At 52.3% G+C, this 23,099-nt stretch overlaps 1 protein-coding gene across 6 annotated transcripts in view; it reads left to right on the forward strand.

The window, feature by feature from the left end:
• The first annotated feature begins 1,937 nt into the window (after nucleotides 1-1,937).
• Nucleotides 1,938-23,099, forward strand: part of Ptprf (protein tyrosine phosphatase receptor type F) — a 71,389-nt gene continuing 50,227 nt past the window's right edge. For all 6 annotated transcript variants that reach the window (XM_035438929.1, XM_035438928.1, XM_035438925.1 and 3 more), the window contains exons 1-4: nucleotides 1,938-2,028; nucleotides 9,968-10,113; nucleotides 10,291-10,432; nucleotides 21,771-21,959. In XM_035438929.1, coding sequence (XP_035294820.1) covers nucleotides 1,938-2,028; nucleotides 9,968-10,113; nucleotides 10,291-10,432; nucleotides 21,771-21,959 — 568 coding nt within the window. The remainder of the gene's footprint in view (nucleotides 2,029-9,967; nucleotides 10,114-10,290; nucleotides 10,433-21,770; nucleotides 21,960-23,099) is intronic.

Consider the following 23,099-nt stretch of genomic DNA (forward strand, 5'->3'; position numbering starts at 1 on the left):
CATTCCTTTATGTCCATACTGGAGAGATGTGCCCTGTGATACTTGTACTGAAGATTGAGTCCATATGGTGTCTGCTGCATTGGGGGATGGGGAGAATGCACCTCGAATTGTTGAGCATGGAAGTTAAATCTCTGACTTTGTGATGTCTCTCCCAGAGACATCTCCCACTCCTAGACTCTCTGGGCACAGTGCCTGCCCCTGGTGTCAGGCAGTCCAGGCTGTTCCCAGCTCCAAGGGCCTCTCCCTCATCAGAAGAGAGGTGAGCAGCCCTGAGTCCCAGGCCACACTGTCTGACCTGTGTGATGACACACCTCTGAATTGTACCCTGGGTATCTGTACCAAAGCTAGAGTCCTATCTGAGAACCATGTCCCCATGGTAACCTGGTCAGGCAGTTCACCACTTGATGTCTTGATGGCCACACTGAATAACCATGGTGCAGTGATGAACAAGCCCAGGTAGGGCCTTAACAAAGTAGGACCCCCATCCTGACATGGCAGAGTATGGCCTCACTGTGGGCTAAACCTCCTCAGCTCTGTGGTCACTCAGCAGAGCCCACAGCTCTGGGATAAGTAGTGCTGGACAGCACACCATGCCTTTAGCTTTATGACTTTTCCTGCTTCCACTCACTTCCGGTTCGGTAAGCTCCCGGGACAGGGACCATCTCCCCTCCTCTGTGTCTCTAGCCCCCACCTCATGTCCCAGGGCCACCTGCTTTCTCCACCTTTGTTCACCTGCTGTTTATTCATTCACCTCACGATCTTTGACTGTCCCAAGTTCAAATAAGGGTTCAAGTTCCAGGAAGGAGCAGAATCACGTTTGTGCTCCATCCCTTCCGTTCACCTGTCCTGTCAACTTAAATTCTCTTAGCACTGTGGGGCCCCAAGGTGTGGGCACTGCTTGCTGCATGTCACATGAAGTCCCCAGGCAAGGAACATGGAAAAGAGACCTTTAGAAGCTCACCCCTGGGGCTTAGGTGTCTCCAGTACACAGTGTAGCCACTGAAAAAGGCTTTAATGGGTGGCTGCAGAGTGGAAGAAGCATGTAGACAGGAGAGTGAGTGAGCAGGGTCTTGAAGGTTTCAGCTGGCTCCAAACACAGCCATTCCCATCTGCATTGGGTACCTGGAGCAAGGGAAGAGGGGGGAAGAGGGAGGAAGCGTGGATGTTGAATCTTAGGGTCTAGCATTCTCAGCCACTGAAGCCTCCTTACAGATGGTCTTTGGGGTAGGAAGGTGCCATGGGAATTGGGTAGGTTGAGGGTGGCCAGGCAGGGCAACTGTAACTTGTAGAGAGTAGTCCTGGCGAGCCCTGACGGGTTGTGGCTTTGGCTGTGAGCCTTTGATAATGTGGAATCAACTGCTGCTGAGTCTCTGTTCTGGGACCTGTGCTGAGTATGTTGGGGTCTGGCCCCTTGCTTCTCAAGGAAGAGCATCAGGATGCCCCAGGGTCTGGGATGGCCCTGGATTGTGTAACCCTACCTGGCTGCTTACTGTTCCTGTCTCTGTCTTGTTTTTGTTCGGTTTTTGAGTTCCAGCCTGTGTGTGTCTTTGACTCCATTTCCCTGTTCCCATCCTTTAATGGTGTGAGTTGGAAACTCAGTATCTGGAATGGACCCACCCCTGTGCTGGTTTCTAACTAGCTCTGTGTTGATGGCGAACTTAGTGCGCATCTCTGTCTACACTATGTTCTTCCTCCTGGGGTTTAGAGAATGCCCTGAGGGTCTCTGCACTGCACTCTTTCTGTAGGATGGGTAGCCATTGTGCAGTCCAATCTGGGACTGCTAAAGTCAGCTCTGAATGGGCAGTGAGGATGCGTGGGGGCCAAGAGGCAGCATGGGTAGTAGGGGCAAAGTGGATACCAGCTAATTGGCTCTGCCCTTCTCTCCCTTACAGGTGGATTGTCTTGGGCTGTGGCTGGCTGTGGAGTTAGAACCCTGGATGGCCCCAGAGCCAGCCCCAGGGAGGATGATGGTGCCTCTTGTGCCTGCACTGGTGATGCTTGGTTTGATGGCAGGTGCTCATGGCGACAGTAAGTCTGACTCCTCATCATACTGATAGACCAGGATGAAAAGTGACATACCTTCTAGCAGGGCTCCAGGATGGAGTACAGGATTGGGTCCTAGGAAAAAGAAACAGGATGACCAGATAGCTACCTCTCCAGTCCTTCTATCCTCGAGACCCCCACTTGGAAAGCTCCTCTAAGGAGTAACCTGCTCCTCCTCCTCCTCTGAACATCCCGTGGAGCACCTGGGTATCCCCGTGGAGCACCTGGGTATCCCCGTGGAGCACCTGGGTATCCCTTAGGCACTGCAGAGCCGTGCATGTCTAAGTGTTTTATGGAACTGGGGAGCCATGTCTTGGAACCGTATGATCTTTGTGTGACTTGTGTAGACATGTGCTTTGTCCACGTTGCATATCTCTGTAGAAGGGCCCCATGTAGAATAAGCATGAGTAGAGTACCAGATGTGGCCACAGGTCCAGGGAGGGTTCAGAGCTGAGTTATCCAGATTCTTCCCTTTCCCTGGAAACCTTCAAGGCAAAGGCCATCCTTCCTGAAAAATGGGGAAGGTTGTTACATGGCTTGTAGGGAGGAGAGGGGAGTGGGGAATGAAAATGAGTGCTTGTGTGCTAGGGCACAATCTGTCCCCTACCCAAGTCTAACTCTGAACTTTGGTCTCTTCCCTGCTGCTGCCCTTCCCCCTGCCTGGCACAAGACTGGCCATAGCCCGCCCTGTCACCATGGTTACCACTGCTTGGTTACTGGTGGGAGGCGGAGCACAGGACAGGCTTAGCCAATCCGCAGGCTGGGGGGAGGGGCAAGGTTGGAACTGAGGTCCCTTGGGGGGAAGGGGCTATTCCCAGTCTGTCCTGAACACAGAGGCAGTCCAGGACCAACCCCAGGGGTCAGGCCCCAGGACAGCAGGCCATGAGGATCCCTCTGTCCCTTCTAGGTCTCTAGACAAGAGCCTTGTCCCACCAGGGCTCTCTCTCTCTTAATGCTATTTAATAATTCAAGAGCCAGTCATAGAAGGGGGTGGCCTTGGAGCACCCCTTCCTTTGTCCTGGGGAGGGTAGAATGGGAGGGAGAGTTCCTGTTCCTCTGGAGAGTAGCCAGGGTGCTAGGGGTCCAGAGGAGAAGTCAGGTGGAGAACTTAGAAATGGGGATGGGTGATCCTCAGGCCTTGCTGGGATGATGAGTGAGAACTTGGAGCTACAGGAACAGGCTGGAGTAGCAGTCACACACTAGGTTGACAAGAAAGAGCACTGGCCTGGGGTAGTTGGTGGCCCTTGGATATTGAAGAACTGCTGTCACTTTTCTTCCCACCATCCTCAGATAATCTCAGGGCCCCAGACAACTAGGGAGGATATGCCACTGAGTTGAGAAAGTGTGGCCTAGGATTATAGCTGCCTTCTCCTTCCTGCCTCTGACCCAGCACGCCCCAGCCTGCATCCCTCGGCCCCACCCTCTTGTCTGCCTCTAGTTTTCTCTCTATGACTGGCATTACCACCCACCTGGTCACCAAGTCAGGAACCTCCCAGCTCTCTCCCTCCCTCCCTCCTTCCCTCCCTCCCTTTTATCATTGAACATGTAATCCATCTCTGTGGCCTCTACCTTCTGAGTGTCTTTGGAATGCATCCACTTTGCTTTCCCCACCACCTTCTGCCAAGCCTCCTGCAGCTTCTGCCTGGCCTTTAGCATGTATTAGCCTTCTGCTGGCTTCCCTGCCTCCAGCCCCTGCCCTCCTAACCCATTCTGTATTCCATAGTTGCGACAAGGTACTCAGTTTAAACTCCCCTCCAGCTTTCCTTCTCCCCCTGCCTTTGGTGTCAGGGTTAGTATCTTACTGTGTGCTAACTTACCCTTCGCTGCCTCTCCACCCGTAACCTGCCATGCTCTTTCCTTTCAGCTGCACAAAGCTCTCTGTGTCCAAGCTTTCTTCATTCTTTCTGTTTCCTCTGCTTGAAACACTCTTTCCTGTCAGGCGTGGTGACATTTGAGGAGTGGAGGCAGGAGGATTAGGAGTTCTATATTATCTGGGCTATATAGTAAATTGAAGACAAGCCTGGGCTACATGACACTCTGTCTCCAAAAACAAAGGAGTGGGGGTGGGGCTTTTTCACTACTCTTTACTGATCAGATCTGACTCAGCTGTCACTATTTCCTATACCAATGTGGGGCATGCCTTGGTCCTCTACACTCCATAACATGCTGTTGTGGCACTTTGCCCTAGGTCTGTCTGCCCTGGCAGGCTGGGAGTCTTAGAGTTTAGACATTTCCAGCTCAGGGGCTGGAGGGGGTGGTGAATAAGAAAAAAGGGTTGGAACAGGCCTGACCTCTATTGGAATGGGGAGGAGTGAAGTAGAACTGTTATAGGGCAGATCCAGGAATCTTCTTGCTGGCTCCTTAGTAATTTGGTCACAGAGACCAAGCAGGTGCTTGAAGGTGGAAACGAGGTGAAGAAGCCTCTGTCAAGGGTGTCCCTCCAGGTGCTCTGACTTGAGCACTGTGCCAGGCCAAGAGCCATGGAGCAGTCATCAACCAGGAGCTGTGGTAAGCCAGCTGCAGGGGTCAGGGTCTGCCCTCCCAGCCTGACATTAAATTACACTCACTTTTGAATCTCTCCCCACCCTGGCCAGGCTTGGACTGAACTTCCAAGACTTCTTACTAGGGGCAAGCAGCCAGACACAGACAGGGCTGCTGCAGAAGGCAGGGTGGGTGCCCCCAGAGAATTGACGACCAGAGCAGTGAAGCGCAGAGCGGACAAATGTGTTTCTATAGGCCTCTTAACGAGACAAATGAATGGGGGCCCTGGCCTCAGAGGGGAGTGGAGAGAAGCAGGGTAGAGAAGCAGCTGCCAAGAAGTTAGCCTGGAGGCCTAGCATCAATGCCTAGTCAGCTCTGGTGGAAACCTGGGTATGAAAGCATGCTTGCTTGCATGGGTGCACACTTCTGGAACCTCACTCAGCATCTCCCCAACCCAGGGTTTTGTGCCTTCTTGATGTGGGGAGAGGTATATGGTTATGGGGATAGAGGTGGTCTTGGTCCAGCCCTCAGGTAGAGAAGTTCTTGCTGGTCTCTTGTGGATTAGATGCTTGGAAAAGAGAATCCACACTTGTACCTGTCAGAAGACAGAACCCACTGATCCGGACACAAGTCTGTGAGTTGACAGAAGAGCGGGATCAGGTTGGGGCAGCGCTGGCACAGGCAGTAGCATGAATATCTCTGGAGGGTTCCTGGAATAGATGGCCCCTGAAGATGAGTGGGCATTTGCTAATGTTGAGTATTACCCAATGAAGAAATGAAACTGAGCTTAGGAGAAAGCCAGAACAAGACCTTCAGATAGTTCAGGACTGTGGTAGGACCCCAAGTCAGGACTGTGGTAGGACCCCAAGCCAAGGTGCAGTTTGGGTCCTGGTTGGGGCCAGGTTATTTGCAAGTCATTGGAGTTCAGCAAGGTGTCTGGTAGCTGAAGGGGTAGGCGGTGTACATCAGTAGATGTGGTACCCGTGAGCAGGAGCCGGAAGAGTATCTGTGTTTCCTCTCCTCCAGAGCCCCTGGATCAAGGCAGGGCCCTTCCCTTACGCTTATGGGTGGCCTGTCTAGGCCCTGCCCTCTGGAGCTTCCAGCATAGTGCTTTCTCTTAGCCTGTTTTCCTCTTGCACAACTCCTACCTGTAAAGGTTAACTGAGGTCACGTGGGCAAGGCACCTGGCACCTATTAAGTGCTCCCCCTGTTGGAGTACCTCCTGGAATGAGGATTGCCCTTGAGTGGACTGGGCAGGGGAAGGTTGCCAGAAGCAGTCACAGGAGCTCATTAATGAGTCCCCAGCTCACTAGCCACTCAGGCCTGGGAAATCACCTCTTTAGCAGCGCCCCTGCCTTCACAGTCCTCACTGCTGTGTGTGCTTCTCCTTCCGTGTGCAATGCTGTTTATGTGCCTGTGTCTATGTGCCCCTCAGGGGAGGCACAAAATAGCAATCAGTCTCCATGTGGAGGAGCCCTGGAGGTGGCCCAGTTTAGCTCTCCCTGGAGTTGCATGCCTGCAACTTCTCCAGGGGGTGTGCTTCCCCTTGCCCAGGCCAGTCCCTTTAAGAAAGGTCACTTTTCTCTCATCTGAAAGGGTCAGCTGTTGACATGTAAAGACTGTCCCAGGATATCCCATTGTGAGTAGCTGACCCCAGGGCTGGGTGACACAGGAGGTAACTGTGACACAAAGCTTCTCCTAGCATGTTCAGATGGCACCCTGTTTTCTGGTCTTAGAAGTTTTTTTCACAGGCCAACAAAATGGCTCAGCAAATAAAGGTGCTCACCCCAAGCCAGAATTCATTTCAGTCTCTGGAGTCCCTGTAGTAGGAGAGAACTGACTCACCAATGTGCACCAAGCACATACGTGCATGTATTCACATATGCATGAACGCACGCAGGCACGCGCACTCGCGCGCACACACACACACACACACACACACACACACACACACACACACACACAAATCACACACATACACAAACACACACACAGTTTACAGTGTGTGTGTGTGTGTGTGTGTGTGTGTGTGTACAGCAAAAGAGTGCCCTGTTTAGACTCGACACCAACAGATCAGACCCAGGGCAGAGTGGTCACAGAATTTGCCTGCCTGCCTGCCTGGCATCCCAACTGAAACTGTGATGTGGGCCAGGCTTCCAGTGTCTGGAAGAGGGGCTGATGAGGGGTGTGGGGTACACTTAGAGGCAGGCCCAGATAGTGGGTAAGTACACCAGGACCCAAGCTAAATTCTCAGTGTGGTGCTTGACCTCTGCCAAGTGAATACAAGATACTTGTTGAAAAAGGCTAGCAGGAGCAAAATTGGAGAGACAGTGTAGAGACAATTGTGTCTGAGCTCCCAGGAAGGTCTCCGCTCCTCTTGATGAACCAAAGACCCAGGACTACCTAGGGCTCTGGAACGAGGAAGGGGTGGGTGGCCCTGGGGCTCTGTGAGGGCTACCTTGGTAGGGAGCAAAACAAGGCCTGTGGCCATAGAAGGGGCCCCAACCTGGGGCTGGAGCAGAACTGACTGTCTGATCCTGGGCAGCACCCTGGCGCTTGTCCAGCCTCCAAGGGAGAGGAGTCCCACCTCCCTGATGGCCCCAGGCCTTGGGCACAGTCCAGCCTCCAAACAGCTCTCAGGCCTGTTCCTCCTGGCTGCTCGTGATCTACCTGGCTCTCCTGCCCAGCCTCTCTGCTCTTTGTTTGGCTCCGGAGGCCCCACCCCACCCCACTCCACCCCAGCATACTCCTAGTCTTTCTGGTTCTTCAGGTTCTAGTTACTGGTTTCGCTGTGGACACGTTGAGGCAGGACCTGGAGGGGCACTTATTCCCTGAGTTTCTCTCTTGCCTCCAGGGAAGGTGTATGTGAGGGGCCCCAGTCTCTACCCACCCCTCACACTCCGCCCTTTGTCCATGTCTTCCTCTGTTTTGCACCCCTGGGTGTCAGGAACTGGGACAGATAGTGAGTGGGACAGGGCAGGAAACAGGACAGACGTGAAATGTGCCCTGCTTAGGGTTATGGTCTGTTTGGGAAGCAGCTATTAAATACCAAAAAGGTGAAAAGTTGTAGCCTCACATGCATGCTGAAACTGTGAGCACATTGAGAGACAGAGAGCTTAAAACCATGGACTAAGCGGTGGGTAGAGGTATGGGATGGTTTTCTGAGAAGATGATGTTTAAAGGTGACTTAGGGGGTTAGTGGGTAAAGGGGTAGTCCAAGAGGTTCTTAGCAGAAAGGTGCAGCTTATGCAAAGGCCCTGAGGCTGCAAGGAGCATTGCTTCTTCTGGGCTCTAAAGCCAGGACGAGGAGGGTGGTTGGGTCAGACCTGGCAGGGCTTTGTCTGGGGTGATAGGAGTTTACTTTTTTTTTTTAAGAGCAGTGGGAGGCCTTTGGAGAGATTTGATCAGGAGGAGGCTGTTCTCTGGATTCTGAATAGAAAAAGAGGAGGTGGGGGGGATGACACAGGCAGGGACATGAGCTTGTTCAGCTAGCCAGTTGTCCCATGGAGGGAAAGCGGCACTTTAAGGTGTTGGCAGTGCACAATGGGGAGCTGGGAGCTACTGTAGGGTAGGGGGTGAGAGGTGGCCTCAGCAGACCCTGGAGAGGGAGGGTCCTGTCAGACAGGTCCAACTAACAGTGACAGGCTCTGCAAATTCTACAAGCTATGAAAGACCCAAGCCTCTCTCCAAAGGCAGCTGCGGGTGGTGGAGGCAGACAGGATCAGAACTTAAGGGTCATCTGCATGATTCCGGCCCCTGCACTGGGCCTTCTGCATTGCTCAGCCTAGTCCCCGGGGACAGATTTGGTGGGTCCCGAGCTTTTCTTCCTGGGGAGAGCACAGGGTTTTAAAATGAGCTCTGGATTTAGAATGTGGGATGAACCCTGGGCTGCACCCAAAAACACTGTGACTCATTGGTGCTTGGTCCTTTCACCCCCTGCATTTGTTTCCCTGTCTCTAAAATGGGGGTAATAATATACCTACTAACCTGAAGGACTGGTGATGCGAACAGATGATTGGCCGTCCTCGGTGAGGGCCTGCCATTTACACACCATCCTTCATAGCCTAAGACAAACAAAAACAAGAATTGGTGCTGGAGAGCTGGCTCAGGAATTGAGTACTTGTAAGTGATCTTGTAGAGACCTGGGGTCAGTGTGCAGCCCCCACATCAGGCAGTTCACAGCCACTGGTAACTCCAGATCTGGAAGATCAGATGCCCCCCTCTGACATCTGTGGGTAGTGCATGCATGTGGTACTCATACAGAGAAGCAGGTACATACACATACACATCAACCCAGATAAAACCCCAAGAATTTACAAACCACCCCATTGCCACTCACAGCCTTCTGCTCCTGTCCTCCTCTTCTCTGGTCAGCCACCACTCTGACAAGGCCCCCCAGTAGTCTCCTGCGAACTTTGTCAGGTGTCTTGGTCACTACTCGATGGCTGTGTGACCTTGGACACACGACGACTTAATCCCTCAGCCTATGAAGTAGAAGCACTGATGATGCAAGAGATAAAGTACCTGGTGCAGAGTGGGTGCTTTTCTGCCAGGGCCCACACTGGTCCTGAGCTTCTGGGCACCAAGCAGGTAATCTGAAGACTCAGTTCCCAAGGCACTAGCTTTCCCAAACTGTTCATTGGCTTGATTAATAGGAAATGGATCTACTGTCAGGATTAACGAGGCATTGCTACGTCTCAGTGAGCCCGGTTTCTTGGGGATTTTGACCCTGGGTGGGTGGGACTTGAAGGGATAAGAAAGGCTGTGGGTCAGTCTTGGCATGTAAACCAGGGTATGGCAGGACCTTGTCTGTGCTCCTTTCCTCCTCCTATGGAGCAGGAACTCAGGAGCTGCCCATGCTGTGGGAGGGCAGTTGCCAAGCCAGTGGGGGCAGGGGTGGGAGGGGCTGTTAGAGGAAAGCATCCCTCTGGGAAGCCATCCAGAGCCTCTCTGGAGCTGGAATGTCCAGGCCTTTGGGGCTGTTGGAATGTTGGGTGAGGGGAAGGAGAAGTCGTGGGGTCTGCCTAAGGCTTAGGGTCGCTGGGAAGTCTATAGAGGAGTCTGGGGCTCTTCCCAGAAAGAAGTTCCTCAGTGCGTTTTTGTTTTTCCTGGAGCTTAGAATGCTCAGAAGCAGGAGACATGTGGAGCACAGGGAGGCAGCGCCCCCCACCCCCACTCCAGACTCTGGTCTTTGCCAGCCATGTCGAATTGGACAAATACCTTGACCTCCCTACACCTTGATTTTTCTCTGTAAACAGTAATTACAGCACCCACCTCCTCTCTTCAAAGAGTTAAGGGCCCGGCACTTGTTAAGTACTATATAAAAGTTAGTCGTTATTTACTGTTTCTTGCCCCTCGCCCCCAAGGACTGTTACCTACAGTGTTGGATTATCCCTGATGTGACCGGGCCATCATGATTTAATAGTGTCTCTGTCTCTTCCAGGCAAACCTGTCTTTGTCAAGGTCCCCGAGGACCAGACTGGGCTGTCAGGAGGGGTGGCCTCCTTCGTGTGCCAAGCCACAGGGGAACCCAAGCCTCGAATCACATGGATGAAGAAGGGGAAGAAAGTCAGCTCCCAGCGCTTTGAGGTTTGTCCTCAGCCGGCTGGATGGACAGACGGAGCAGGGTTAGGGTTGGCCTGCTCTGTGTGGTCATTCTTTTGTTCCTCTTAGTCTCCCTCAGGGGCCTTTTGGGGATGTGAGGGGAACTGGCGCTAGCAGATCCCCACGCCTTTAACAGGTATGACCACATCTGTCCTGTGACAGGTAATCGAGTTTGACGATGGAGCAGGGTCAGTGCTGAGGATCCAGCCACTACGGGTGCAGCGTGATGAAGCCATCTATGAGTGCACAGCCACCAACAGTCTAGGCGAGATCAACACAAGTGCCAAGCTCTCAGTGCTTGAAGGTATGTGCTGAGAGGGTCATGGCCAGCTGGAATGAGGTGGGGGAGCCCACCAAGATGGCCATCCTGGGGTGGGTGAGAGTTAGTGCTAAACAAGCCTGGCTCACGAGTTTGTGTTGAAGCCAGCTCTGTGACCTCCTGTGGAGCTGGGTCATTGGGTCTGGATCAGACTGGAGGTGTGGTGCTGCAGCTGTGCAGCCCTGGGGTTATGTGACAGTGGCAGTGAAGCCTGGCAGTTGATGTCAGTGTATTCCTGGTCCCCAGATCAAGAGCTCTATGTGTGGATTTTAGTCTCTTTTCTCCTTTGGTGGCTCACTCATTCATCCACTCACAAGTTTCCTTGAACTGCCGTAAAGTTCAGAATGTCACTTGATATGTGCTACCTTCGTTCAGTGTCCAGTAAATTCTGCAAGGAATGGGGACACTTGGCTTCCGGACCTTTGCCAAGGCCTAGGGTGTAAGGGGAAACAAAGCTTCCAGAACTCTAAGTGGTCAATTTGAGGCTCTTCAAGTGGCGGTTGGAGAGCTGGAGAACACGAAGAGGAGGGGAGAGTAATTCAGTGAGTCTGGAGGATCAGGCTGAGAAACGAACCCTTTCTAAGGACATAGAAAGCCACAAATAGGGTGGGAAGTGACATGATTAAACCTTAACCACAGTGGATACATGAATCTGAATGTGCATTTTCAAAATAACGCATCGATTGTTGCTTTCTTTTTTAAATGCAATACCAATATCTGTTCACTGTTAAAAAATTGAGAAGTGTAGGATAGTGCATAGGGAGAAATAGCAATCTCTTACTGTCCTCCCTCTACTGCTACTGATTATTTCTTGGTGGCCCATTTTCTGTGTGTATAATTTGTATGTATGTATACATTATTCATATTAATATATATAAACAGACCAGACTAGTGATCACTGTTTTGTGACTTTTGGGTTTTTGTTTTGATTTTTCCCATGCTAGAGTACAAATTCAGGGCTTTTCCGTCAAGCTCCCTCACTGAACCTGAAACTCATCTCTTTGGCTAGCCTAGCTGGCTGGGGAGCTCTAAATCCACCTATCTTTACCTGCCCTTTCAGGCACTCAACTGCCATGCCTAGCTTCTTACACAGAAACTGTAAGAACTAGGAAAAGGAACTCAAGTCTTCATGCTTGCTCACCAGGTACTTTACTGAGCCATCTCACCAGCTATTGCCTAAAAACACATACATTGTGAACATTTTCCTTGTCATTAAAAACTCCTCTGCATCGTTATTTTTTAATGGCTGTGGGTAAGCTGTCACATGGAAGCACCCTAATTTATTTAGCTGTTCCCTTTTTGTTGGGTGCATATGTTCTTAGCTTTCAGCCTTTATAAGTAAGGTGCCTCTACATGTCCTTAAAGATAATGTCACTTTGCTGATCATTTTCGTAGTCTAGGTTTGTGGAGTAGAATTGCCAAGTCAAAGGGCGTGTGCATTTTTAAGCTTTCAATATTTTTAGAAGATTTTATCAGTTTATATTCTTACCAGGGAATTCGTAAGAGGGCCTCTTCCCTGCACATCTTCACCAGCAGTGGAAATTACCATTAAAAAAAATCTTTGCCAAGTTAATAGGCAAAAAATGGCATCTCAATTTAATTTGCATTTCTTTGATTACAAGAGCAGTTGAACATCTTTTCACATTGGCCATTTTTACGCTTTGGCTTTATGTGTTCACACATGCATCCATTCAGTAATTTTTGCATCTGTGTGTGTTGTGTGAGTCAATGGGTTCTAACAGAGCTGTGTCAGACCCTCCCCTGTAGAGGGGCCATAGATGACAATGGTTAAGACAGGAACCCTGGGCTGGTAACTGTGCCTAAGTCTCATTTGTTCCATCTTGGATTAGGATACAGTACCCACTTCTAAGCTAGTGTGGAGCTTTGCCTACAATGTAAAGTACATTCCAGGATGTCAGTGTGAATGGAGTTGGAAGTTGTACATTCTGAAGCTTAGACACCTGAGCTGCTACTGATTGGCATCATCTGGGTTTTTAGCTCCACCATCCATTTCATTTGGGGAGCAAGAACCCAGACAATAAGCACTGGGATAAATTCATTGATATTGAGGTTCCTTCCGGTCATTTCTGGCCTCCATTTCTCCACTTTGTGACCCAGGAAAAAGTATTTCTGCCCAAAACTCTGCCACTGCAGAGAGCCATGTGCCCTGCCTGGCATTTGAGTGGAGTCTAAGAGACAGGCACTGCGGCCCCTGTCCTGATGGTCATCTTCTGGGGCTTCCAGGCTGGGGAGCAGACTCCTTGTGAGAAGGGAAAGCTAATTCCTCCCAAACATCCCCACTGCCCTGGCAGCTTCATGCTTTAAAAGGTCTCTGGAGGCCTGGGGAAGAGGACTCACACTGTGCCTTAGGAACAGCCTTCCTGTTCAAGAGTTTCTTCTCATGGATTAGGGATTATTCATTTTTATGTGGTGTTGACGATGGAACCCAGTACTAGACACATACTTTCATCCCCAGTCCTGGACTTGAGAATGCATGTTTGTGCGTCTGGGGACTGGGAGGTGTCTGGTGAAGTGTGGGACGGGTCTGACTACAATAGAGTGGTGGAACTGTAGGCCTCGTGGGCCCCTCCTGCTCCTGAAACTCTGCACCAGCAAGACAAAATGCTGACCTATTGTCTTTGTAACCTTGACTAGCTTAAGGCTTGGCAGAAAGGAATGTCAGGGGATGGGACCTCAGAGAGGCATTCGAGACCAACCTTGCCCCATGTCCTCCCCATCCTCCTTCCCAGGGGTGCAGGAAAGCTGGGGTGCTTGTAGAAAAGAAGTGAAAAGATGACTTTTTTGGAGCACTGGGGTGACACCAGGGGAGAGCCAGTGCCATTTTTGTGAGGCTACCACAGAGGCTTAGAAGTGAGGAGATGAACTTGGTTTGGAGGCTGGGAAATAATGCTTGAACCCCTTACCCATGTCTCACACAGCATGTAGCCCTCCAAACACACAAGGGTGTAAGCCTGCTCATCAAGAGAGAGGTGCTCTCAGAGTGGCTGGAGAATGCCTGGGGATCCTGGTACAGGTACAGGGTCAATGTATCTTAAAAAGGGAACCCCAGCACTATACTTCCTTGGGGACCCTCTGCCCTTGTCTCATTCCACCCCAGGCCCAGCACAGGCCACAGCCATGCCAGGTCCCTCATGACTACCACTACTGGAGCAAGACTGCTATTCTTGGTGTGGCTGTGTGAGCCCTTAGCCCACTGTCCTGTGTGCCAATGTCCCTGTCAGGGTACAAGGTAGAGTGTCCAGCACAAGCTGGCTGGGGGTGGGCCTGTCCTGTCCTGGGCTGTGACTAGTACCAGGGCCTGCCGCCCAGCGTTCCTGTCTGAGTGGTAATTGAAGCCATTAGCGCGCCAGCCTCTCCCTCGCCGGGTAATGGCAGGAAAAGCTCTTCTCGCTCCGCACTCTTGAGGCGGTGGCTGAATCATTCCCCCTCCAACCCGCCCGCTGCCGCCACTGAGACAGGGAATCTGACATTTTCCCTCACGAGGGAGGAGAGGGGTGGGGGAGGGGAGTTGGGCTTGATTCTGGGCTTTCCCTTCAGAGGTGGGGGGGGGGTAGTGAGGCTGTTGAGCTTAGTTTGGAGGTCATAGAGTCCCCAGGGGTTGCAGAGTCCAGGCCAGACAGAACCATGGTTGGGGAACACCCTGGGGGAGGCTGGACAGCCAAAGGTATGGGTGGAGCCTTAGTAACTGGGAAGGTCCCAAAAGGGACACAGAATGCCCAAAGGAAGAAGGGAAAGAGCCTGTGAGCTGAATAGATGGTTTCTGACTTGTCCTGGGGGCCAGGCTCAGGCGCTTAGTGTTTGCCTTTTCATGGACAAGCAGATGATGTGGTGTGAGCATGTGTGAAGTGTTGTAGATACCAGGAATGCACTTCATACAAAAGGAGGTGTGTGGCAGTGCCTGTGCATGTGTGTGCCTCAGACAATGGGGGAGAGGCATGTGTAAGCAGGTGGTGTGTACTGTGGGCTATGTGTGCAGTCGAATGTGTACACATGTGCACAGCAGGCAGTATCTGGATGGTGGGACACATATGGCAGGTGGTGGTATGGTGTGTGTGTGAGAGAGAGAGAGACAGAGAGACGGAGACAGAGGAGACAAGGTTTACAGCGGGTGGTATTATACATTAGCTTTGTGAATAGCAGTAGAGTCGGCGACTTGAGCTGGATATGTAGGGTCAGTCTGGTGCTGGGGAAAGTCAGGGGTGTTGTATTCAAATTTGCCATCTCTGGGACTCCACAGAGTCTCTGCTTGGATCTGTCGGGCAGTCAGGACAGCTGGGCAGCATGGTGATGCTAAACTATTATTGGCATCTGCCGCAGAGGACCTCAGCAGTCCTCTCTTAACCAAGCCAGGAGGAGGGCACACTGGATGAGTCCTGATGAAAACTGGCTTTAGGAGGATTTAGGACCTCCTTCCACCCTCTCACCTAGCCCTCTTTTCCTTCCTCCTGCTTTTCTGGCCCCTGTGTCTGCTAAGTTGGCAGGACTATGTCCCCTATGCCACTTGGCCCAGGGATCCAGCTAGAGTGTCTGATATTGCTCACCTGGAGGTCAGGCTGTGAGATGGTCAGGGTCAAGGGTATTTCAGTGTAACACTGGATCTTGGGTTATGCACTTGCTCTCTCTGGTAGGCTCTGAGGCTATAGGATGACAAATACCTTTAAACACACACACACACACACACACACACACACACAATGACCCTGTCCCTAGGTGTCCTGCCTGGTCTGAGCAGGGTGAGAATGTTTTTCTAGGAATCCTCTTTCCATGCCCTATCCCCTTCCCTGCTCTAAACCTTTCTATTATGGTGGAAAGATTTGGGTAAGGAACTACTATAGAAAGTCCTAAATCTGGAACACCAGACAGACTCTGTTGTTTCCTGGCAGCAATGGCATAGCATGCCTCTGGCCCAGCAGCCTTTGGGACCTAACCTCCATACCCCATGACCACAATAGATTTCAGAACCACCGAGGTATGTGAAGTACTATAGCTAGATTTTGGAGGTTCGGGCCCCATTTTGAGATAGGTAGGAAGGCACTGCTGGAATGAGCCAGTAGTGGCAACTGGAAGGTCAGACCCTGGGTTTCTAGGTCCCTGGAATCCTCTAATCTTTTCCAGTTCTGATAGTCTTCAAGGACCCCGATGAGCTTGGGGTCCTCCTATGGTATGGGCTTATCCTCTTCTGTTGGTGGTGGACACAGAACACTTCCCCTGTGCCTAACCTAACTCTCAATCCCTCTGTGGTCACAGGTGTCTCTCAGGCCTGTTTTGTGCTTACTGCCCTTTGCTCCTGGCTTGTAACCATGGGCTGAACCAGCAGCTCTAGAAATAGCTCTCAATGTTGGGAGGTTTTAGATGCCCCGGATGTACATTCTCCATCCTCAGTAAAGTATCCTCTCCCTGGTTGTCCGGGGAAGGAAGGGCTTAAGGGCAATGGTATGACCAGATTCATGCTTCAAAGAAGTCCTTGCTGGCACAAAGTGGGGTGGAAGTGGGTCACAGCAGTGGGAGAAAGACGTGGTCTACCTAGGCAAGAGCTAGCATTGCCCTGAACCTCGTGAGTAGGGGAGGCAGGGACAGAGGTCAAGAGCCTGCTAGCTAGCATTCTGCCCAGCTGCCTCGCTCTGAGAACCCAGCTGGCTCTGGGTCCCTGATTCCAGGGCTGAGTAGGTATCGGTCCCAATTTTCTCAGATTGAAATAAAGGAGGTGGCCCAGGTCTAAGAGACTGAGTTGGTAAGTTTAATTTGAAAATTGTCAAGTCAGGTGTATGCAGGTATCCAAGGAAAGATGTTGAGCAGCCCTAGTATGGGCTTTGCCTGGCACCCTTGAGGGGCAACTAGTGATGGAATCATGAAAGCCAAGAAGCCAAGCCAGAAGGATCTCCAGGAACTGACTTTTGCTGTTGGGAGGAGCTTCCCAGGAGATAAGAGAGAAGCCAGGAATGAGAGAGGCAGTGGAAGTAGATGAAAGAGTGTGAAACAGGAGAAGCCAAGCAAGATGAGCAGTGTCCTTTGGATTTGGCTCTGGAGTTGTCACTGACCTTGGCAAGCATGCCTCTGGAAGCAGCAGGGGTGGCAGCAGGGCTGCAGGGGGTTGAAGAGTGAGTGGGAGGCTGTCAGTGGTCTGGAGTGACTGGAAGCTAGGCCTGGACCTAGAGAGGTAAGTGGTTAAAAAGAATATTCATGGGGCAGAACTGGGGTAGAGGAACCCCAGGAGGGTGAGAGCCCAGCATAGCCAGAGCCAGGAACTAAAATATGGGGACCAGGCAATGGCCACTGGGTTTACTGAGTATGCATGGTGGGAAGGCCTCACCTGCCATGTTGAGTAGGATGATGTGGAGTGCCAGGGAAGCCCAAGGGAGGGGGGTTACTGAGAGGGGGAGGCCGAGGCTGCCGACAGGCCCCAAACAGCTCAGACTTGAAAACAAAACAGGCTTTTAAGATGCCAAGTTTGATGAAATCTGAGTGCTGGGAGAGGTGGGAGTTTTCTCTTGGAAAAACAGCTGAAAGTCGAGACCAAAAGCTGCGAAGGGAGATGGGCCCTGAGCCCCCCCTCTTACTGCCTGGCAGCCTGGGGGTGGGGTTTGGCCAGGCCCTGAGAGGGGGAGCTTCCAGGTTTGGGAGGGCTTGCTGTCTTGACCCTGTCTGTGCTGAGAATGGAGCTGCTTTGGGAACAGGATTGAGGTGGCCTTGGACTTCCTTGAAGTGCCCAAAAGGCAGGGTGGGGCCTGGCCACCCACAGAGGTGCCTACATGGTTTTGGTCTTTGCCTGTATCTGCAGGTGCATGCATGTGCCTTAGCGTGTTTGCGTGTCTTCACGTTTGTGTGTCATGTCTGCGCATACCGCCTGGATCTGCTTGCAGTCTTATTTCCACAGGTGCTTGTCACTGCAGATGCCCCTCCACAAGCACATGTAGGTTTCTATTTTTGCACCTGTCTCTTTCTCCATGTAGTTCTCTAGGTCCCTGGCTGTGCATGTTTCTAAGGTGTCTGTGTGTTCAGGGACAGGGTGGTATGCTCATGCATAGAGGGGTCAGCTGCACAGACGGTGCCACCCTAGGGAGCCTGGGTGTGTGCATGCGCATATGTGCCGTATTCAGAGATGCAGTGAAGCTGGGTAAACACGGGTGAAGAGGTCTCACTGACAGACTATGCTGGTGCTTGCCCCTACTGTCACCCCCCCACACCCCCACACCCCCGCCGCCAAAGCATCTCCATCTGTTGGCTTCCCTGGTGTAGCCCCCTGCCTCTGGCCCAGACTCCGCCCCAGGCATCCCAGGCTGAGCTGGACAAAGAGACCTGTGTGTGCTCTCTAGGGGCCTTCCGCAGCCTCCCTCCCCCAGTCGGTGCAGCCTGTCGGTCTAAACTTCCCCACCCACCCCTACCCTGTCCTCATCTCCCAGAACTCCAGTACATACACCAGACTCACCTTGCTATTTATTGTTCCTCCATCTCCTTAGTCTTTACTCAAGCAGTGTACAGGGAAAGCTTTCTGCCTTCCTCCAGGAAGTCGCCAAGATAGCAGATAAGAGGTGGAGTCACACTGCTTAGTTCTACTGCTGAGGGACCTAAACCATGCTCCTCGCCCCCCCCCCCCCTTAGCTCTGCCTTCTCATCTCTGAGACAACTAGGACCTCTCCAGGAAAGGAGTTAGGTCTTCCAAGTACATTATCTAAAGGGTAGCACAGTTGGGTGCAGGAGCCATTCATGAACTCTTGAATGCTCACTCCAGGTGGACAGATCTGTGCGGGTGGGGCAGACGTTCGATTGATCATGCTACTTATGTATGGAGGCTGTCCAGGCTACCGAGTTAGCGCCTCTCCGAAGACCTCCAAAGCCTCAGTAGGCTTCTCTTTCTGCTTTGGGGACCCTAGGTGCAGTGGAGAGTCTGGCTGACACTGCGGACTGTATATGCAGAGGCAACTTACAGCCTCTCGCACTGTACTGGACCTTGGCAGGCAGGAACTGGGTGCGCTGCATCGGTGGAGCTGGAATGCCTAAGGGGGAGCTCCCTCCCCTCAAGAGCAGTGTCCAGGGTGGGGGCGCGGCTGCTCCGCCCAGACGGGGGCGGGAAGGGCGGCGCCCAGTAGGACTTGGACACGGAGGCGCGCGCCCGCTCGGACACAGGCGCGCGCAGCCCTTCCACCGTGGCACCCGCCTCTCCGCCGTCGCCATGGTTACCGGGTGGCCTGGAGGGGGGAGGGGCCCTCCCGCGCCAGGAGCCCCTGTGCTGGCGGGAGCGTTTGGAGGGGCTATAAGCATGACCCATGCATCCCGCCTATGGAACATGGGTGCACGCCAGGGGTGTCCACACGTGGGGAGCTTTGGATTTCGCTTTGCAGCACCTGAAAACGCAGGGGCGTGTGTGCATGGGGGTCTGCAGTGGAGCCCGAAGCCGGAAGCCACTTGAAGGTGTAGAAAGGGGGAAGGGCGTGGTTCCCCCAGGGACACCCTTCCCCTGCCCTGCCCACCTTTTCAGATTGCTCTAAAGCAAGGGGGGGGGGGTATCCTACCACCTGCTTTCCTCCAAGCCCCACCTCCAGTTTAACTGAGTGACCTTGGGCGGGTTTCTAGATTTCTGCCAAGTCCCCATTTGCTCATGTGCCTCATAGGGTTTTGGTAAAGATTGTCATTTTGTAAAGCTTTTAGAGAGTACCTGCAACAGAGTGAATGCTTCATGTATGGAACCTTTTATCCCCAGTGTCCAGAGGCCTCAGTTTTCTCTGTTGTTGATGGGTTGGAAGTGACAGTGTGACATTCCCTTGAGAAATTTGCCTTGGTCATTAACCTGAGTAGTTCAGACTACTCTAGACACAGCTCTGGTGGTATTGAGGGGTGAAGGTGGCAAGTATGCCAGTCATGCTGGCACATATGGGACCAGTCACTCAACAGGCATCTGGGAAATATCTACTGTCCTTAACTGGTGTGAATGTGCCTAGGGCTCCCAGTTGGGAGAGGAGGAAGAGACCTCGGCAATCAGGTCAGCCCTGAGGACTCTCACCCCCAGGGCTGAGAAGCAGCCTCCCTTTCACAGCCTGGGAGCCTAGTTGGTACTGGGGACTGGCTTTTGGTCCTGCTGTTCAGTAGACAGCTCTTTACACTCACTGGTTTTGGGCTTTGGTGGTGGTGCCTGAGGGATGATCTGAGCCAAGGACGAGCCATTTGAGGGCGTGATAATTGAGGGAGGAAAATTAATTGTCCTTAATTTGGCATAGGTCCCAAAGACCTTCCCTGTGTCAAGAATTCTTGGGATACGGGCCTGCAAGCATATGCACTGCTTTCATTTTTGATTCGTACCTCCTGGCAGATAGGCAGTAGAGGCTCGATAACTCCTGGGCTCTGACCTAGCCACCCCTCAACCTGAGCCCCATTTGTTCAAGCAGATAGGAGTAAGACCTGGGAAGAACAAGCTTGGTGCCCTGGTCAGTGAACAGCTCCAGCAGTCTTGCGCATCTTCAGCTGCTGGAAGGGGTGGGGAGGGTGGCATAGACCTCAGGTCTTGCAGGCCAAAGGAAGCTGTGCCCCTGCAGCCCTCATCTCCATCTTCCTTCTGTGCTCTTGCCAATGTTTAATATAATCCTTTTCAAGAATTAGAGCTGAGAGTCAGGGCACCGTGGGATTATTGTTACAGCCGAGGAGACCTAGCATGTACATCCAGAGTTTGTAGAGCTGTGAGTAGAAAGTGTATAGCCTGTTCTTGGCCAAGGCAGGGAAGGCTGGGCCATGCTGAGAGTTCTCCTGTGTCCCAGCCAGACACCCTTCTAGGATGTCCCTGGAAGTTGCAACTTTAATGGGATTCCTCTGCCTGCTGTGGCTCCTCTAGCTTCATCTCATGTCTGTGCCCCTAGTTGCTCCCTTAGGGCTCAAGTCAGCAGGGAAAGCTGGTGCTCCCACCTGCCCCTTACATTTCTCCCTTCTGAGGGTAGTCTTCCTGGCATGGGAACCTGTCCTCAACAAATGTTCTCACACATTAACCCTGTGCTGGGCATTCGAGAGGGAAGCCCAGAGTTGTGCCTCCTTTCCTCACTGCAAGGCCTAACTTTTGCCAAAAGATAGACAAAGGCAAACATTCCCTGAGCCCTCATTGGGTGTGACTAGAACCAAGCTTAGGGAGAGCAGAGGGACTGCCGAGTTCTGGAGAACACTTGATGGTTTTGTTCTAGTAGAAAGGACTTCTTACTAGCCTATATTGGGGAAGGGTCCTCAGGCTATAGTTTCAGTACCTGTCTGCCTCAGTGGTTCAGGCCTGGCTAATTATAACTTCTAACAGTCATTGGGTGCAGGTTCTGTGTCAGGTACTCCCCAGTGCCCTATGTTCTTTTTCTGATGTAGTCTTCAAGATATCTCTACATGATGGACACCTAAACCCAGTAGACAGATGGAAAATAGAGAGTAAAGAGCACATGCAGACCCTAGAGATGATTGGTAGTGGTAGAGATGGGAGTCCCCCATGGTCTACACTGGTCCAGTGCCTATCTTCTCAGTTCTTGGTGCTTCTGAGAGGTGATGATTGGGTGGCTTTGTCTCAGCCCATTAGGGCTGCTTCAGAAACCTATGTGAGGTGGGAATGGGTAGAGTGGAAGTGATTTCCTCTGTGAGTCGCCAACTCGAGAAAAAGTTGAGAGAAAAAAAAAAGGGATTTTTTTTTTTTTTTTTTTTTTTTTTGTCTTCTTAGCCAGCACATACTTGGACATGGTCCTTAGGCCTTATCATGGTTTTCAGGGTCAGGTTTGAGGGAGAAAGAAGGCCGAGGGTCAAGGCTGCAGTAAAGAATGGTCAGAGGCAGGACTCTAGAGTTAGATCATTGATAGGGCAGGGTGCCCAGGGTCAGTGACCTGGGGCTCTGCCACACTGCTGAAGCGATGCAGGCCAAGGAACGGTGTCATGTGTGCCGACAAGGAAGCGGAGGCTGAACAAGCACAGAGCCTCTATGGACTGTGGCTGGTGATGCTTTGGGAGCTCTCTCTCCCCTGCCTCCCCCGCCCTGTGTCCATATAGCACTCTCAGCTGCAGCCGGCAGAGCATTGATCTCTGTTCTTCCCAGGACCTAGAGAGATAAGTGCTGACGTCTTCAGTCTGTGCTTCCCAGACTTGGAAACTCCCCAGCAGGGATGTGGTGGTGCAGGCCCTCCTGCAGCTCCTGCCTTGCCAAAAGGGACCTAGGTCTCTTGACTCTTCATCTGGGGTAGGGCTCATTCTTAGAAGTCAGGGATGGGGAAGAGAAGGGTACTGTGGGTCCCAGCTAACCTGGAAGTCAGGGGCAAGCAGGGCCAGTCCTAATGCACATGTCACGCTTTGTCTGCAGAGGACCAGTTGCCGTCTGGGTTCCCAACCATTGACATGGGCCCTCAACTGAAGGTGGTGGAGAAGGCTCGTACCGCCACCATGCTATGTGCAGCTAGTGGGACTCCAGACCCTGAGATCTCTTGGTTCAAAGACTTCCTTCCTGTGGACCCCACTTCAAGCAACGGCCGCATCAAGCAGCTGCGCTCAGGTGAGCTGAGGGCAGAGTTAAGGTCCCATGGATACCTTGGGGAAGACACCTTCTAGCATAGTCCAGTTAGGTGTTGGGAGGATGAACTTCGAAAGGCAGGCTGAGCAGTGTCATGGACCAAATCTTGCCTAGGGAAGAGTATGTGGTGGCAAGTTCTATCCTGACTCTTCTGGGATTGTCAGATGCCACACTTTGGGCCAGTTTTGCTCCTCCAAGCATGCATAACATGCCATCACGGCAGGCCTGAGGAAGGTGCCCCTGGGTTTTCATCTACTTTTCCCACAGCTCAGCCTACATCTCTGTTTCTCTAGGCAGCAAGGGTTTCTGGGGAAGGAGCCAGTAATGCTTGATTCATCAGGCATCAAATGGACCTTAAGAGCCTAAGACTAGGGGGATCTGCCTTGTCCTTTGGCCACCAGAGCCACTTGTCTCCTATGGATATCTCAGTCGAGCCACCTTGGAGCCCTGGGAACAAGGATGCCACTGTGACCAGGAGGGAGGTGTCGCCCCGTTGATCGATCTGCCCGTGAGGCTCCCGCCAAGAAAATTGATTCTGATTTTGTGGAAATGGAGTGGGTGGGAAAGGAGGCTCAGAATCAGCTGGGCTGCGTTCTACACCCCATAGCAGCTCAGGACAGACCCACAGACTTGGCTCCAGAAGTCCTGCTGGCTGGGAGAAGGTAGGCCACTGTTGGTATGCCCAGCTTTGGTTTGAACTCCTGCTGTCTGTCAGCTGTGATGTCAACATCATGAAGGATGTGACGGCCTCTTTTGGGGCTCTGCTGGTTCACCACTCCCAGCTCCTCTCCAGCATCTCCCATCAGGCCCACACCATCTTGGTGCCCAAGGAGAAGAGGGAGTGATGAGCCACCCAGCAGGGCAGGATTCCGGCCCTAGCCACGGCCGCCTGAGACAGCCCACGAAGTGTTAGCTCATTTAATTTAATTAAAACTCAACAAGATGGAGGCAGCTGTAGTGCAGTTAATTAAAACAGCCATAATCAAGGCAGGAAATGGTCCGGCAGCGTTTGTGGCTGCTGCCCAGCACAGCACAGCGGCCGGCATGGCTCGTCTCCCCCGAATTTGCTCATGGGTGCCCCAGGCAGGTTCCCCATGCTGCCAGACGGTCCTCCCTACGGGC

Source organism: Cricetulus griseus, chromosome 2 (genome assembly GCF_003668045.3).
Source record: "Cricetulus griseus strain 17A/GY chromosome 2, alternate assembly CriGri-PICRH-1.0, whole genome shotgun sequence".
In the NCBI taxonomy this organism is placed as follows: Eukaryota; Metazoa; Chordata; class Mammalia; order Rodentia; family Cricetidae; genus Cricetulus; species Cricetulus griseus.